Source organism: Trachypithecus francoisi, unplaced genomic scaffold (genome assembly GCF_009764315.1).
Source record: "Trachypithecus francoisi isolate TF-2019V2 unplaced genomic scaffold, Tfra_2.0 Lachesis_group21, whole genome shotgun sequence".
Taxonomy (NCBI): Eukaryota; Metazoa; Chordata; class Mammalia; order Primates; family Cercopithecidae; genus Trachypithecus; species Trachypithecus francoisi.
Window position 1 is genome coordinate 28236907 of NW_022681467.1, and position 16532 is coordinate 28253438.

At 49.3% G+C, this 16532-nt stretch overlaps 1 protein-coding gene across 5 annotated transcripts in view; it reads right to left on the bottom strand.

The window, feature by feature from the left end:
• Positions 1-16007, bottom strand: part of COMMD7 (COMM domain containing 7) — a 40722-nt gene extending 24715 nt beyond the window's left edge. For 3 of the 5 annotated variants that reach the window (XM_033186097.1, XM_033186093.1, XM_033186094.1), the window contains exon 1: positions 15319-15999. In XM_033186097.1, coding sequence (XP_033041988.1) covers positions 15319-15402 — 84 coding nt within the window. In that variant the 5' untranslated portion in view covers positions 15403-15999. Of the gene's footprint in view, positions 1-15318 lie in introns of all 5 variants that reach the window. The other 2 variants (XM_033186096.1, XM_033186095.1) reach the window with 1 other exon arrangement.
• Positions 16008-16532: the final 525 nt, after the last annotated feature.

The following is a 16532-nucleotide window of genomic DNA, read 5'->3' on the forward strand; positions in this document are numbered from 1 at the left end:
CAGAGCGAGACTCCGCCTCAAAAAAAAAAAAAAAGAAGAAGAAGAGGCCAGGTGCAGTGGCTCATGCCTGTAATCCCAGCATTTTGGGAGGCCAAGATGGGAGGATGGCTTGAGGCTGTTTGAGATCTGCCTGGGCAACATAGCAAGACCCCATCTCTTTTTTTTTTTTTTTTTTTTTTGAGACAGAGTCTCACTCTGTCGTCCAGGCTGGAGTTTAGTGGCACAATCTTGGCTCACTGCAAGCTCCGCCTCCCAGGTTCACACCATTCTCCTGCCTCAGCCTCCCAAGTAGCTGGGACTACAGGCACCTGCCACCACGCCCGGCTAATTTTTTGTATTTTTAGTAGAGACGGGGTTTTACCATGTTAGGCAGGATGGTCTTGATCTCCTGACCTCCTGATCCGCCCGCCTCGGCCTTCCAAAGTGCTGGGATTACAGGCATGAGCCACCACGCCCGCCCAAAGACCCCATCTCTTTTAAAAAAAAAAAAAAAAAAAGGAAGGAGACAGCTGTCTACAAGCCAGGAATCACACTGGCTGGCACTTGATTTTGTACTTCTGCGCAAGCAAAACTGTTAGAAATAAACGTCTGGGCTGGGTATAGCGGCTCATGCCTGTAATCCTAGCACTTTGGGAGGCTGAAGCAAGCAGATCACGAGGTCAGGAGTTTGAGACCAGCCTGGCCAGCATGGTGAAGCCCCATCTCTACTAAGAAAAACCAAAACAAACAAAAAAAATTAGCTGGGTGTGGTGGTGTGTACCTGTAATCCCAGCTACTCGGGAGGCTGCGGCAGGAAAATCACTTGAACCCAGGAGGCAGAGGTTGCAGTGAGCCATGATCATGCCACTGCACACCAACCTGGATGACAGATCGAGACTCCGTCTCCAAAAAAAAAAAAAAAGGAAGAAAGAAAAGAAAAGAAAGAAAGTCTGTTGTTGGAGTCAACCAGTCTATGGTATTTTGCCTTAACAAAATACCAGCTGCCCAGGTATTTTGTTATGGAAGCCTGAGCTGACTGAGACACAGATCATTACTTTCTCATGTCCCTCCCTGTGAACAGTGTGTATGGGCTGGGCGCAGTGGCTCACGCATGTAATCCCAGCACTTTGAGAGGCCGAGGTGGGTGGATCATTTGAGGTCGGGAGTTCAAGATCAGCCTGGCCAAAATGGTAAAACCCCGTCTCTATTAAGAATACAAAAATTGGCCGGGCACGGTGGCTCAAGCCTGTAATCCCCGCACTTTGGGAGGCCGAGACGGGCGGATCACGAGGTCAGGAGATCGAGACCATCCTGGCGAACACGGTGAAACCCCGTCTCTACTAAAAAATACAAAAAACTAGCCGGGCGAGGTGGCAGGCGCCTGTAGTCCCAGGCACTCGGGAGGCTGAGGCAGGAGAATGGCGTGAACCTGGGAGGCACAGGCTGCAGTGAGCTGAGATCGTGCCATTGCACTCCAGCCTGGGTGACAGGGCGAGACTCCGTTTCAGACAACAACAACAAAAAAAAAACCCAGTGTGTATGGCATAGTGGGGAAAACCTGGATGCCAGGGTTTAAAAGACCCAGTTGAATCAGTGTTCTCCATTGACTACTCTTGTGAATTTGGTCAAGTCATTTAGCCTCTGTGTCCCAGTCCTCATGAGGAAAACAAAGGTAGTAATATACAGCTTCCAATACTAACAGTGACACATGCAGAGCCTCTAGCACAGAGCCAGGCTGGAAGCTAAACAAATGATAGCTACAATTAGAGCCATAATTAGAGTCACTATACCATTTGATCCACCTTCTAGAAGCAATATATAAAAAAAGAAAAAGATTACAGGCAGGTACTTCAGCTTAAAACCCCCAAAGTTGTATGTGTAGTATGTTAAATGCACCTATCCCTTCTGCTGTGACACATTAAACGCTACACATCTGTCAGGGCTCTGCATTATTTTATTTGAAAATGTATTCTATTTTAAAAGAAAATGAAACTGGGTGTGGTGGCTCATGCCTACAATCCCAGCACTCTGGGAGGCCAAGGTGAGAGGACTGCTCGAGCCCAGGAATTTGAAACCAGCTTGGGCAATATAGCGAGAACCTGTCTGCACAAAAAAATTTAAAAATTAGCCAGATGGCCGGGCCTGTAATCCCAGAACTTCGGGAGGCTGAGATGGGCGGATCACGAGGTCAGGAGATCGAGACTATCCTGGCTAACACGGTGAAACCCCGTCTCTACTAAAAGATACAAAAAACGAGCCGGGCGAGGTGGCGGGCGCCTATAGTCCTAGCTACTCGGGAGGCTGAGGCAGGAGAATGGCATAAATCCGGGAGGCGGAGCTTGCAGTGAGCTGAGATCCGGCCACTGCACTCCAGCCTGGATGACAGAGCGACTCCGTCTCAAAAAAAAAAAATTAGCCAGACAAGGTGGCATGCTCCCGTAGTCCTAGCTACTCAGGAGGCTGAGGCAGGAGGATTGCTCGAGCCCAGGAGTTCCAAGCTGCAGTGAGTTATGATCATACCACTGAACTCCAGCCTGGGTGACAGAACAAGATCCTAGTTCAAAAAATAAAAATAAAAAATAAAGTAGCCAGGTGTGGTGGTATGCACCTGCAGTTCTAGCTACTCTGGAGGCTAAGGTAGAAGGATTGCTTGAGCCCAGGAGCTTGAGGCTGCAGCGAACTATGATTGCGCCACTGCAATCGAGCCTGAGCGACAGTGCAAGAATGTGTTATTGATCCCTCATCCCTATCTCTCCCTTCCCAAACCCTCCTTATCCTCCAAAGCCCTGCCAAGAAACCATGACACTCCCAACAAGAAAGGGAGCTACCAAGATTCTCAACTTCTGAGGCTGCTCTCTAAAAACTCACCTGGGGCCACCTAGAATTTTTAACCCTGATAAGGAACACAAACATGTCTTAGAAGAGAAGGTTCCTTATACGGCATTGCAGCTTCACAGCAACTTAAATATTGTAATTGCACAGTAAGTATTTGCTGAATAAATCTTTCCTAAACACTCCCCCCATGCTTTGCCTTTGCAATTGTATAGGTGCCTCCCTCTGGAATGCTCACCCACCCATGACTATCTATGCATGCGTCTCAAAATCTTAAGGATACTCCCCAGTAAACTTAGGAAGAGATGCACAAGGTCATTCCAGACTAGAGAAATGCAAATCAGCAAAACCAGAAGATGCTGTTTTTCACTTATCAGATCTGCAAACCCAAAAGTTTGACTAGGACACCAGTGCTGGTGAAAGTACAAGAAAGCAGACAGGCTCCTGCATGACTGATGAAAGGATACACTGGGGTGACCTTTCTAGAGGGCAATTTCGCAATGTGCATCTAAGTTGTATTTTTCTGAGGCAGAGTGTGGCTCTGTCGCCCAGACTGGAGTACAGTGGCGCAATCATGGCTTACTGGAGCCTCCAACCTCTTGGGCTGAAAACAATCCTCCCACCTCAGTCTCCTGAGTAGCTGAGATTACAGGCACATGCCACCACATCCACACTGGGCTAACTTTTTTATATTTTGTAGAGACAGGGTCTCACAATGTTGTCCCAGCTCATCGGGAGCTCCTGAACTCAAGCAATCCTCCTGCCTTACCCTCCCTAAGAACTGGGATTATAGGCCGGGCGCGGTGGCTCAAGCCTGTAATCCCAGCACTTTGGGAGGCCGAGACGGGCGGATCACGAGGTCAGGAGATCAAGACCATCCTGGCTAACACGGTGAAACCCCGTCTCTACTAAAAAATACAAAAAAATTAGCTGGGCGAGGTGGCGGGCGCCTATAGTCCCAGCTACTCGGGAGGCTGAGGCAGGAGAATGGCGTGAACCCGGGAGGCGGAGCTTGTAGTGAGCTGAGATCTGGCCACAGCACTCCAGCCTGGGAAGCAGAGCGAGACTCCGTCTCAAAAAAAAAAAAAAAAAAAAAAAGAACTGGGATTATAGGTATGACCAACTACACCCAACAGGCATCTAATTTTTAAATGATTATACCCCTGGACCTAGTAATTCCATTCCATAAAGTATATCCTTCAGGTATATTCCAAAACGTAAATGTTTTGGCAAGTCACAGTGGCTCATGCCTGTAATGCCAACACTTTGGGAGGCTGAGGCAGGAGGATCGCTTGAGCCCAGGAGACAAGCATTATGTTCAGGCAACATAGTGAGAGCCCATCTTTACAAATCATAATACATTTAAATTAAAAAAGAAAAAAGAAGGCCAGACGCAGTGGCTCACGCCTGTAATCCCAGCACTCTGTGAGGCCGAGGCGGGCGGGTCACCTGAGGTCAGGAGTTTGAGACCAGCCTGGCCAACACGGTGAAACCCCATCTCTACTAAAAATACAAAAATTAGCTGGGCATGGTGGCAGGCACCTATAATCCCAGCAGAATTACTTGAACCTGGGAGGCGGAGGCTGCAGTGAGCTGAGACTGCACCACTGCACTTCAGCCTGGGCAAGAGAGTGAGACTCCATATCAAAAAAAAAAAAAAAAAGGAATGCAGCTCTGTTTGTATTGAAGGGGGAAAATAAGATACATTGTTCAGTTTAAAAAAAAAAAACAGGCCAGGTGCGGTGGCTCAAGCCTGTAATCCCAGCACTTTGGGAGGCCGAGACGGGCGGATCACAAGGTCAGGAGATCGAGACCACCCTGGCTAATACGGTGAAACCCCGTCTCTACTAAAGAATACAAAAAACTAGCCGGGCGACGAGGCGGGCGGAGGCAGGAGAATGGCGTAAACCCGGGAGGTGGAGCTTGCAGTGAGCTGAGATCCGGCCACCGCACTCCAGCCTGGGCGACAGAGCCAGACTCCGTCTCAAAAAAAAACAAGAAACAAAAAACAACAAAACAGACCAGGCAATGTGGCTCACACCTGTAATCCCAGCACTTTGGGAGGTCAAGTTGGGGGGGCGGATTATCCGAGGTCATGAGTTTGAGAACAGCCTGGACAACTTGGCAAAACCCCATCTCTAGTAAAAATTCAAAAATGGGCAGGGCGCGGCGGCTCACGCCTGTAATCCCAGCACTCTGGGAGGCCAAGGCGGGCGGCTCACGAGGTCAGGAGATCAAGACCCTCCTGGCTAACACAGTGAAACCCCGTCTCTACTAAAAAATACAAAATATTAGCCGGGCATAATGGCGGATGCCTGTGCAGTGAGCCTAGATCGTGCCACTGCACTCCAGCCTGGGCCACAGAACGAGACTCTATCTCAAAAAAAAAAAAAAAAAAATTGGCCTGGCCCAGTGGCTCACACCTGTAATCCCAGCACTTTGGGAGGCCAAGGCAGGCAGATCACCTGAGGTCAGGAGTTTGAGACCAGCCTGACTAACATGGTGAAACCCCGTCTCGACTAAAGATACAAAAAATTAGCCAAGTGTGGTGGCACACGCCTACAATACCAGCCACTTGGGAGGCTGAGGCAGGAGAATTGCTTGAACCTGGGAGGTGGAGGTTGAATTGAGTCGAGATTGCACCATTGCACTCCAGCCTGGGTGACAGGGCAAGACTCCATCTCAAAAAAAAAAAAAAAAATTAGCCAGGCGTGGTGGTGTGTGTTTGTAATGTCAGCTACTCAGGAGGCTGAGGCAGGAGAATTGCTTGAACCTGGGAGGCAGAAGTTGCAGTGACCCAAGATCGCACCATTGCACTCCAGCCTGGGTGATGAGTGAAACTCCTTCTCAAAAAAAAATAAATAAATAAAACAAAACAAAACAAAAAAGGCCAGGCGCGGTGGCTCAAGCCTGTAATCCCAGCACTTTGGGAGGCTGAGATGGGCAGATCACGAGGTCAGGAGATTGAGACCATCCTGGCTAACACGGTGAAACCCCGTCTCTACTAAAAAATACAAAAAACTAGCCGGGCGCGGTGGCAGGCGCCTGTAGTCCCAGCTACTCGGGAGGCTGAGGCAGGAGAATGGCGTAAACCCGGGAGGCGGAGCTTGCAGTGAGCTGAGATCCGGCCACTGCACTCCAGCCTGGGCGACAGAGCAAGACTCCGTCTCACAAAAAAAAAAAAAAAAAAAAAAAAAACCAGCGCCGTGGCTCACGCTTGTAATCCCAGCACTTTGGGAGGCCAAGGCAGGTGGATCACAAGGTCAGGCATTCAAGACCAGCCTGGCCAAGATGGTGAAACCCCGTCTTCACTAAAAATACAAAAATTAGCCAGGCATGGTGGCACACGCCTGTAATCCCAGTTACCTGGGAGGCTGAGGCAGAGAACTGCTTGAACCCAGGAGGTGGAGGTTGCAGTGAGCCCAGATCACGCCACGCCACTCCACCCCCAGCCTGGGCGACTGAGCGAGACTCCGTCTTAAAACAAACCAAAAAACAAACAAACAAACAAAAAACAAGCAAGATCCATTTTCCATATATATATATAAATTCAAAGCCAGATGTGGGAGGATCACTTGAGCCCAGATGTTGAAAGTCACCACGGACAACATAGTGAGACCTCATGTCTAAAAAAATAAAAATAAGACCGGGCGCAGTGGCTCATGTCTGTAATCCCAGCACTTTGGGAGGCCGAGGATGGCAGATCACCTGAGGTCAGGAGTTCAAGACCATCCTGGCCAACATAGTGAAACCCCACGTCTACTAAAAATACAAAAATTAGCCAGGTGTGGTAGCAGGCACCTGTAGTCCCAGCTACTCAGGACGCTGAGGCAGGAGAATCGCTTGAACCCAGGAGGCAAAGTTTGCAGTGAGCCGAGATTGCGCCATTGAAGTCCAGTTTGGGCAACAGAATGAGACTCCATCTCAAAAAAAAAAGAAAAATAAGAAAACATGGCCAGGCACGGAGGCTCACGCCTGTAATCCTAGCACTTTGGGAGTCTGAGGAAGGTGGATCACCTGAGGTCAGGAGTTCAAGACCAGCCTGGCAAACATGGTGAAACCCCATTCTACTAAAAATACAAAAAACTAGCTGGGCATGGTGGTGGGTGCCTGTAATCCCAGCTACTTGGGAGGTTGAGGTAGGAGAACTGCTTGAACCTGGGAGGCAGAGGTTGCAGTGAGCCAAGATTACGCCATTGTACTCTAGCCTGGGCAACAGAGCAAGATGCTATCTCAAAAAAAAAAAAAAAAAAAAAAATTTAAAGGATACCCATAAATATGCTGGCAAATTAAGACTTTTTTCTATAAAAATGAGTAAGAAACTATTTTTTGTTTGTTTTTTGAGACACAGTCTCTCTGTGTCACCCAGGCTGCAGTGCAGTGGTGCGATCATGGCTCACCGCAACCTCCACCTCCTGAGTATAAGTGATTATCCTGCCTCAGCCTCCTAAGTAGCTGGGATTATAAGCATGCACCACAATGCCCAGCTAATTTTTGTATTTTTAGTGGAGACAGAGTTTCACCATGTTGGCCAGGCTGGTCTTAGACTCCTGGCCTCAAGTGATCCACCTGCCTCGGCTTCCCAGAGTGGCTGGATTACAGGCGTGAGCCACTGCACCCGGCAGAAAGAAACTATTAAAATGATTTCTAGAGATAAGAAAAATAAACATTTGATTTTTAAGAGATGGGGGTCTCACTCTTTCACTCAGGCTGGAGTACAGTGGGGTGATCATCATAGCTCACTGCAGCTTCCAACTCCTAGGCTCCTGCCTCAGCCTCCTGGGTTGCTCTGGGATTACAGACATGCTGCACTATATCCAGCTTATTTCACTTTGATATCTTTGTATACCGTTTGAATTTCCTGTCTATTACTTTCATTTCCAGCTTGGTGAGAGGATTGTGGGCCACTTGCTTGTCTTCTCCTTTATACTTTTTTGAGTTTACTCTCATTCTAAAATGATTAACTTAAAATCCTGCCTATTATCAGACTCCACATTACCTAGGACTGGCCACGGGCATCAGAGGGCACATCTATCATGTGCATTTTGGTACTATCTGCTTCTTCATTTTATGACCTGCTGTAGAAGATCACAACTTCCCCAGGACAAAAGGCCTTGACCATCAAATCTTCCTAAGTCCCACCAGGTTTAGTGGCTATTTGGTTTATGGCAGGCATTCAGGTAAACACCCACTGAATGAGCAATAAATGGTAATGAGGAGGTTCACACAATGATTCCTTTACTCCTTGAGGCCTACACTTCAGAATTCAAAACAAATTCAGCTAATAGAGTGGGTACTTGGAGAAGTCCGATTATCCAACAAAAGACAGAGAAATGGCCCAAATGACTCAAGTAAATAGCTTATCAGGAGAAAGGTTTCTGTACTAACAATAAAGGTAGCAGGGCGCAGTGGCTCACGCCTGTAATCCTAGCCACTTTGGGAGGCTGAGGTGGGCGCATAATGAGGCCAGGAGATCGGGACCATCCTGGCTAACATGGTGAAACTCCGTCTCTACTAAAAATACAAAAAAATCAGCCAGGCATAGTGGCACATGGCTGTAATCCCAGCTACTCGGGAGGCTGAGGCAGGAGAATTGCTTGAACCCGGGAGGCGGAGGTTGCAGTGAGCTGAGGGTTGCACCACTACACTCCAGCGTGGGCGACAGAGCGAGACTCTGACTCAAAAACAAAAACAAAAACAAAAACAGTAAAGGTAAAGGTTTAGAGTATGTTTCAAGGTTAGAAAATGAGTCAATTCCTGGGGATGATGACTCACACCTGTAATCCCAGCACTTTGGGAAGCCAAAGTGGGTATATCACTCGAGCCTGGAAGTTCTAGACCAGTCTGGGCAACATGGCAAAATCCCATTTCTTCAAAAAATACAAAAATGACCCAGAGCTGGGCGCCATGGCTCATGCTTCTAATCCCAGCACTTTGGGAGGCTGAGACAGGTGGATCACCTAAGGTCAGGAGTTCAAGACCAGCCTGACCAACATGGCGAAACCCTGTCTCTACTAAAAATACAAAAAAATTTAGCCAGGCATAGGGGCAGGCGCCTGTAATCTCCTACTCGGGAGGCTGAGGCAGGAGAACTGCTTGAACCTGGGAGAAAGAGGCTGCAGTGAGCCGAGATCGTGCCATTGCACTCCAGCCTGGGCAACAAAGCAAGACTCCGTCTCAAAAAAAAAAGAAAATTAGCCAGACATGGTGGCACATGCCTATAGTCCCAGCTACTAGAAAGGCCAAGGTAGGAGGATCACTTGAGCCTGGGAGGTCAAGGCTGCACTCCAGCCTGGGTGACAGAATGAGACCCTGTCTCAAATTTTAAAAAAGGAAAGAAAGAAAAGAAAAGAAGTCAACTCTGGGTGTAGTGGCTCACACCTATAACCCCAGCACTTTGGGAGGATGAGGTGGGAGGATCCCTTAAGGCCACGAGGCCCAGATCAATCTTGGCAACATACAGCGACCCCGTTGCTATAAAAAATTAAAAAAATAAAAAATCAGCCTGGTGTGGTGGCACATGTCTGTGGTTCCAGCTACTCAAGAGGCTGAGGCAGGAGGACTGCTTGAGCCCAGGAGTTCAAGACTGCAGTGAGCCATTATTGTGCCACTGCTCTCCAGCTTTGCGACAGATTGAGAGCCTGTCTTAAAAAAAAAAAAAGAAAGGCCGGGCGCGGTGGCTCAAGCCTGTAATCCCAGCACTTTGGGAGGCCGAGACGGGCGGATCACGAGGTCAGGAGATCGAGACCATCCTGGCTAACACGGTGAAACCTCGTCTCTACTAAAAATACAAAAAACTAGCCGGGCGAGGTGGCGGGCGCCTGTAGTCCCAGCTACTCTGGAGGCTGAGGCAGGAGAATGGCATAAACCCGGGAGGCGGAGCTTGCAGTGAGCTGAGATCTGGCCACTGCACTCCAGCCCGGGCGACAGAGCAAGACTCCGTCTCAAAAAAAAAAAAAAGAAAAAGAAAATGAGTCAAGTGCTGATCTCAAAGGAAGTGGTTGTATTTTCTACGAATACCAAGCTGGAGGTAATTTTACAGATCATACAATCCAGTATCTTTAAAACAAAACAAAACAAAACAAAACAAAACTTTGTTAGTAGCAGAATCTTTTTTTATTCTCCAAATGAATACCTTCCAGAGAATACGGATACATTAACAAGGAAAAGCTAAGCTACCTCCATAGGCTTTGAAGCCAAACACGTGATCCTAAATTCCTGGCTCCATCACTTCCTGGCTGCCTGACAGTATTTATTTTCTTGAGACAGGGTCTCATTTTCTCACCCAGGCTGGAGTGCAATGCCATGGTCATAGCTCACTGCAGCCTCAAACTTCCGGGCTTAAGGGATTCTCCTGCCTCAACCACTTAAGCAGCTAGAACTACAGGCACACACCACCATTCAGCTGATTTTCAAAACCGCTGGCCAGGCACAGTGGCTCACGCCTGTAATCTCAGCACTTTGGGAGGCCGAGGTGGGCGGGTTACGAGGTCAGAGTTCGAGACCAGCCTAGCCAACATGGTGAAACCCCATCTCTACTAAAAACAGAAAAATGAGCCGGGCATGGTGGTGCATGCCTGTAGTCCCAGCTACTTGGGAGGCTGAGGCAGGAGAATCACTTGAACCTGGGAGGCAGAGGTTGCAATGAACCGAGATCGCACCACTGCACTACAGCCTGGGCAATAGTGAGACGTTGTCTCAAAGAAAAAAAATGTTTTTGTAGAAATGGGGTCTTGTTATGTTGCCCAGGCTAGTCTTGAACTCCTGGCCTCAAGTGATCCCCCCACCTCTGCCTCCCAAAGTGCTGAGATTACGGGCATGAGCCATCTTGCCTGGCTTTCTGCATGATTTTATCTATTTATTTATTTGAGACATGGTCTGGTCTGTTCTCTGGGCTGGAGTGCAGTGGCATAATCATAGCTAACTGCAGCCTCCAATTTCTGACTCAAGTGATCCTCCCACCTATGCCTCTGGAGTAGCTGGGACTACAGGTGTATGCCACCATGCCTGGCTAATTTTTTATCTTATTATAGAGATGGAGTCTTGCTACATTGCCTAAGCTGGTCTTGAACTCCTGTCTACATGATTTTAAACAGATCAATTTATTTCTCTGAACCATCTTTCTTAACTGTAAAATGGGAATAATAATAGTGGCTTCCTTTTAGGGTTGTTATGTATAAAACATTTAAAATGGTGCCTGGACACATTATGCATGCTCAATATATTAATATAATGTAATAGCTATGTTCATGTAACTGCTCTGTGATTCAGTTTCTTCATCTGTAAAACGTGAATAATAATAAGTGGCTGGGTGCAGCGGCTCATGCCTGTAACTCCATCACTTTGGGAGGCTAAGATGGATCACCAGAGACCATGAGTTCAAGACAAGCCTAGACAACATAGGGAGACCCTGTCTCAATTTAAAATAAAATAATAGCAACTACCTATAAGAGTGATTGCAAGGACTCAATGACTTAACATACATAAAAGCACTTAGATCCCTATTGTCCAGTGGCCACTTGCCACATAAGCATTTAAAAAGGGCTAATCTGGCCAGGGGTGGTGGCTCACTCCTGTAATCCCAGCACTTTGGGGGGCCAAGGCGGGTGGATCACTGGAGGTCAGAAGTTCGAGACTACCCTGACCAACATGGTGAAACGCCATCTCTACTAAAAATACAAGAAAAAATTAGCCGGGCATGGTGGTGCACGCCTGTAATCTCAGCTCCTTGAGTGGCTGAGGCATGACAATCACTTGAACCCCGTAGGCGGAGGTTTCAGTGAACCGAGATCACACTCCTGCACTCTAGGCTGGGTGACAAAGCGAGCCTGTCTTTAAAAAGAAAAGGGCTAATCTACTTTAAGGTGTGCTGTAAGTGTAAAACACCAGATTTAGAAAACTTCGTACCAAAAGTAAAATATGTCATTGATATTTGTATACAGGTTAGATATTGAAAAATATTTTGGGCCGGGCGCGGTGGCTCAAGCCTGTAATCCCAGCACTTTGGGAGGCCGAGACGGGCGGATCACGAGGTCAGGAGATCGAGACCATCCTGGCTAATACGGTGAAACCCTGTCTCTACTTAAAAATACAAAAAACTAGCCAGGCGACGAGGCGGGCGCCTGTAGTCCCAGCTACTCGGGAGGCTGAGGCAGGAGAATGGCGTAAACCCGGAGGCGGAGCTTGCAGTGAGCTGAGATCCGGCCACTGCACTCCAGCCTGGGTGGCAGAGCAAGACTCCGTCTCAAAAAAAAAAAAAAAAAAAAAAAAATTTTGATATTGTGGATTAAAGCATGGCATTTTGATCAATGATGAACCACATATAAAATGATGGTCTCATAACATTATAATGGAGCTGAAAGATCCCTGTTACCTAGTGATTGTCACAGCAATCTGTGTCCAGCCATGTTTGTGTTTTAAGCTATGTGTTACGGGCGGGCACAGTGGCTCAAGCCTGTAATCCCAGCACTTTGGGAGGCCGAGACAGGTGGATCACAAGGTCAGGAGATCGAGACCATCCTGACTAACACGGTGAAACCCCGTCTCTACTAAAAAATACAAAAAACTAGCCGGGCGAGGTGACAGGCGCCTGTAGTCCCAGCTACTGGGGAGGCTGAGCCAGGAGAATGGCGTGAACCCGGAGGCAGAGCTTGCAGTGAGCTAAGATCCGGCCATAGCACTCCAGCCTGGGTGACAGAGCGAGACTCCATCTCAAAAAAAAAAACATTTTCAGGCCAGGCCCAGTGGCTCACTCCTATAATCCCAGCACTTTGGGGGGCCGAGGCCGGTGGATCATTCAAGGTTAGGAGTTCAAGATCGGCCTGACCAACATGGTGAAACCCTCAAAAAAAAAAAAAAGGCTATGTGTTACTACAAAAGTTCCAAAAAGTTTAACAAAACCAGCCTGGGGAACATGGCAAAACTCTGTCTCTACAAAAAATACAAAAATTAGCCAGGTGCAGTGGCATGTGCCTATAGTCCCAGCTATTTGGGAGGCTGAGGTGGGAAGATTGCTTGAGCCCAGGAGGTCGAGGCTGCAGTAAGCATGGGTGACAGAGCGAGACCCTGCCTCAAAAAAAAAAAAAAAAGTAAGTGTTTATGAAGTAAAAAGTTACAGTTGGGGCCAGGTGCGGTAGCTCATGTCTGTAATCCCAGCACTTTGGGAGGCCAAGGCGGGTGGATCTCGAGGTCAAGAGATTGAGACCATCCAGGCTAACACAGCGAAACCCTGTCTCTATTAAAAATACAAAAAATTATCTGGTCCTGTTGGCGGGCACCTGTAGTCCCAGCTACTAGGGAGGCTGAGGCAGGAGAATGGCATTAACCCAGGAGGCAGAGCTTGCAGTGAGCAGAGATTGTGCCACTGCACTCCAGCCTGGGCGACAGAGCAAGTCTCCATCTCAAAATAAAAAAAAAAAAGGTTGCAGTTGGCCAGTTGCAGTGGCTCACGCCTGTAATCCCAGCACTTTGGAAGGTCGAGGCAGGCAGATCACTTGAGGTCAGGAGTTTGTGACCAGCCTGGCCAACGAGGTGAAACCCTGTCTCTATTAAAACTACAAAAATTAGCTAGGCAAGGTGGTGCACACCTCTAGTAACAGCTACTTGGGAGTCTGAGGCAGAAAAATCGCTTGAGGCTGGGAGGCAAAGGTTGCAGTGAGCCAAGATCATGCCACTGCACTCCAGCCTGGGTGACAGAGGAAGACTCCGTCTAAAAAAAAACAAAAAGTGACAGTAAGCTAAAGTAAACTTATCAAAAAAAGAAAAAAAAATTTTTTTAGAAACAGGGTCTCACTATGCTGCCCAGGCTGGAGTGCAAAGGCTATTCACAGGTGGAATCATCATGCACTATAGCCTTGAAATCCTGGGCTCAAGTAATCCTCCTGTCTCAGCTTCCCAAGTAGTTGGGACTACTGTGGTAGCTCACCACCACACCCAACTAGAAAGTTTTTTTTTTTTTTTGAGAGTGAGTCTTGCTCCATTGCCCAGGCTGGAATGCAGTGGTGCAATCTCGGCTCGCAGTTACATGCTATATAGGTTTGTAGCCTAGGAGCACTGGGCTATATCATATATCCTAGTGTGTAGTAGGTTTGTGTAAATAAACTCTAGGATGCTTGCACAAGATGAAATCAGGGCCGGGCATGGTGGCTCACGCCTGTAATCCCAACACTCTCAGAGGCTGAGGCGGGCGGATCACCTGAGGTCAGGTGTTCAAGACCAGCCTGGTCAACATGGTGAAACCCCATCTCTACTAAAAATACAAAAATTAGCCGGGCGTGGTGGCGTGTCTGTAATCCCAGTTACTCCGGAGGCTGAGACAGGTAACTGTTGAACCTGGGAGGCAGAGGTTGCAGTGAGCAGAGATCGTGCCACTGCACTCTAGCCTGGGCAACAGAATGAGACTCTGTCTCAAACAAACCAAAAAGAATTAAATTACATTTCTATTTAATTTTTAAATGTGGCTACTACAAAATGCAAAGTTAGAAATGTGGCTTGCAATTTTTTTCTATTGCATAGCTCAAGCTTAGAACCTTCCTATCATTATAAGTTGTACATTTGGTTTTATCTCGCAAACAGCACGACTGTGTGGGAAGTTGTGGGAGGTATGGAGATGAAAGAGAGGGGCCCTACCTCCTGATAAGTGACAACCCAGTGGGGATGAAAAGTGTCATTTTCACCTATTGATTTCAGCAGCCTTGCTGGTATGAAAGGGCATCCCAACCAGCACAGAAGCAGGACGTCCGAGGCTGCCTTGGTTGGCACCTGCAGCCCGGATGGGGAGAAAAGGGCTTTGCTAGCTCCCCTACTATCAAGGATGGGGACTCCCACTGTACACAGTGGATAGGGTTTCTTTCCATGTGAATCCCAGGGACTCTCCTTAACTGGGTGGTTCAGGTGCCATCAGTCTTGCCCCAGCCCCAGCCCCTCAGGCCCACAGAGCCCCAGTGGGACCCGGCTATTACTGACACTCATTTCACACTGAGACGTAAGACGGCAGCCCAGGCCGAGCTTCCCCGGGCCCCCTCGGATTCTCGGGCGCTCCCACTCCCCCTAGACTTCCTTGGACTCCCTGCCAAACATCTATCTCCCTTTGGACCCCACCGCTCCCCAAAACTACCCCTCACGCCCTTAGTCTGTTCCTTCAGTTCCCCAAACTCCTTCAGCCTCATCTAGACTTCCCTCCGTCCCTCTTCTAGGACCCCAAAAGCTCTCCTCGGCCCCAGCACCCCGCAGAAGTCCCGTAGTCCCATATCTGAGACCACACAAGGCCTTTCGGACCCCTCCGCTGGGCCTTAGGCCTCCGGAGATCCCTCGGCTCCCCACACTCTCCTCAGACCCCAGCTCCCCTTAGCCTCGCCTCGAACTCAACTCACACACCCCAAACGCCCAGCAGACGCCGCTGTGTCTAGCCTCTCCCAACTCCGGCGCACCCCCTGACGTCCCCTGCCCCTAAGCCCCGCTCCCGGAATCACCTGGGCCGCGCGCCCCACGCCCGGCCGCTGAGCCCACCTGCGCGCCCAACTGGTTCAGCTGCTGCATGTCGCCGCCCACGGCCTCGGGCACTGGGTCCTCCGTGCAGTGCAGGCGACCCATGGCGCGCGCCCCAGTCCCGCAGGTTCCGCCGCCGCCGCCCTGCTCAGCTTCCTCCTCCGCCTCCGCCGCCGCCGGCCTCTCAGCTCATCCACAACCGCACTTTCGCCACGGCCGCCGCCGCTCGCTCCTCCCCTGGCCGCCCTGGGAAGTCCGGAGCCGGGGCGCCCTCGCAGGGCCGCGGACACACGCGGCCGCCGGGCTCTGGGGAAGGGCGGGGGCGGCGCGGGCAGACGCGAGGTTTCCTGCCAGCTCTCCCGCTGAGTGACCTTTGGGTACGGCGCTTGGCCTCTCTGGAACTCAGTTTCACCATCGGTGAAAATGATGGCTGGGGTAGCTCCTTAAATGAGTTAACCCTCCAGAAATGTTTAACGCAGAGACCGGCACACAAGAGGTCTTCAATCAATGGCCAGCTGCTATTATTATCATCACTGTTATTATGCACTCCACAGATATTTATGACACGCCTACACGATGCCAGACACTGGGGACAGGGAAGGGAACAAAGCAGGCCACGGTGTCCCTCGGAGAGCTGACATCAGAGTAGAGCAGTAGGTCTCAACCCTGGATGGGCATCAGCATCACCCCCAGCATCACCTGGTATTGCCGGGCCCCGCCCCCAGAGGATCTGATTCGAAAGGACAGGGTGGAGCCTGAGAATATGCACTTCCAACAAGCACCCAGGGACCACACTTTGAGACCCTGTGGAGTGGAAAAAACTGACTCACCAAAGTTTACTCAAAATAGTGCGAGGGCTTTGACTGTGCAGGGCAAGGAGGGTGGTGGTCAGGTGGGTGAGGGGAGGTATTGAGACCGTGATCATCACTGCAGCCCCTCAAACACTTTAACCCCCTTGCCTTCTCTTCCCAGGGGCTCCTCACAGTTCCCAGGTGAATATTAGCCTGATCCCCATTGGAAACATGAGAAAATAGAGACATGCTACCTAGAATCTAGGAACTGAACGCCAAGCCTACGGGTACGGGCTTCACCTAGCCGGTAAGTTCCAGCCTTGAGGGTAAGGAGGTAATGCCGAGAAACCTGGAGCAGGGAAATGTGGGAGGTTTGGCTGGCCTTCCTCACCAGCCCTCCTCCTCTCCTCTACCCTTTCCTGAAAATCCCTTCTGTAAAAGTAT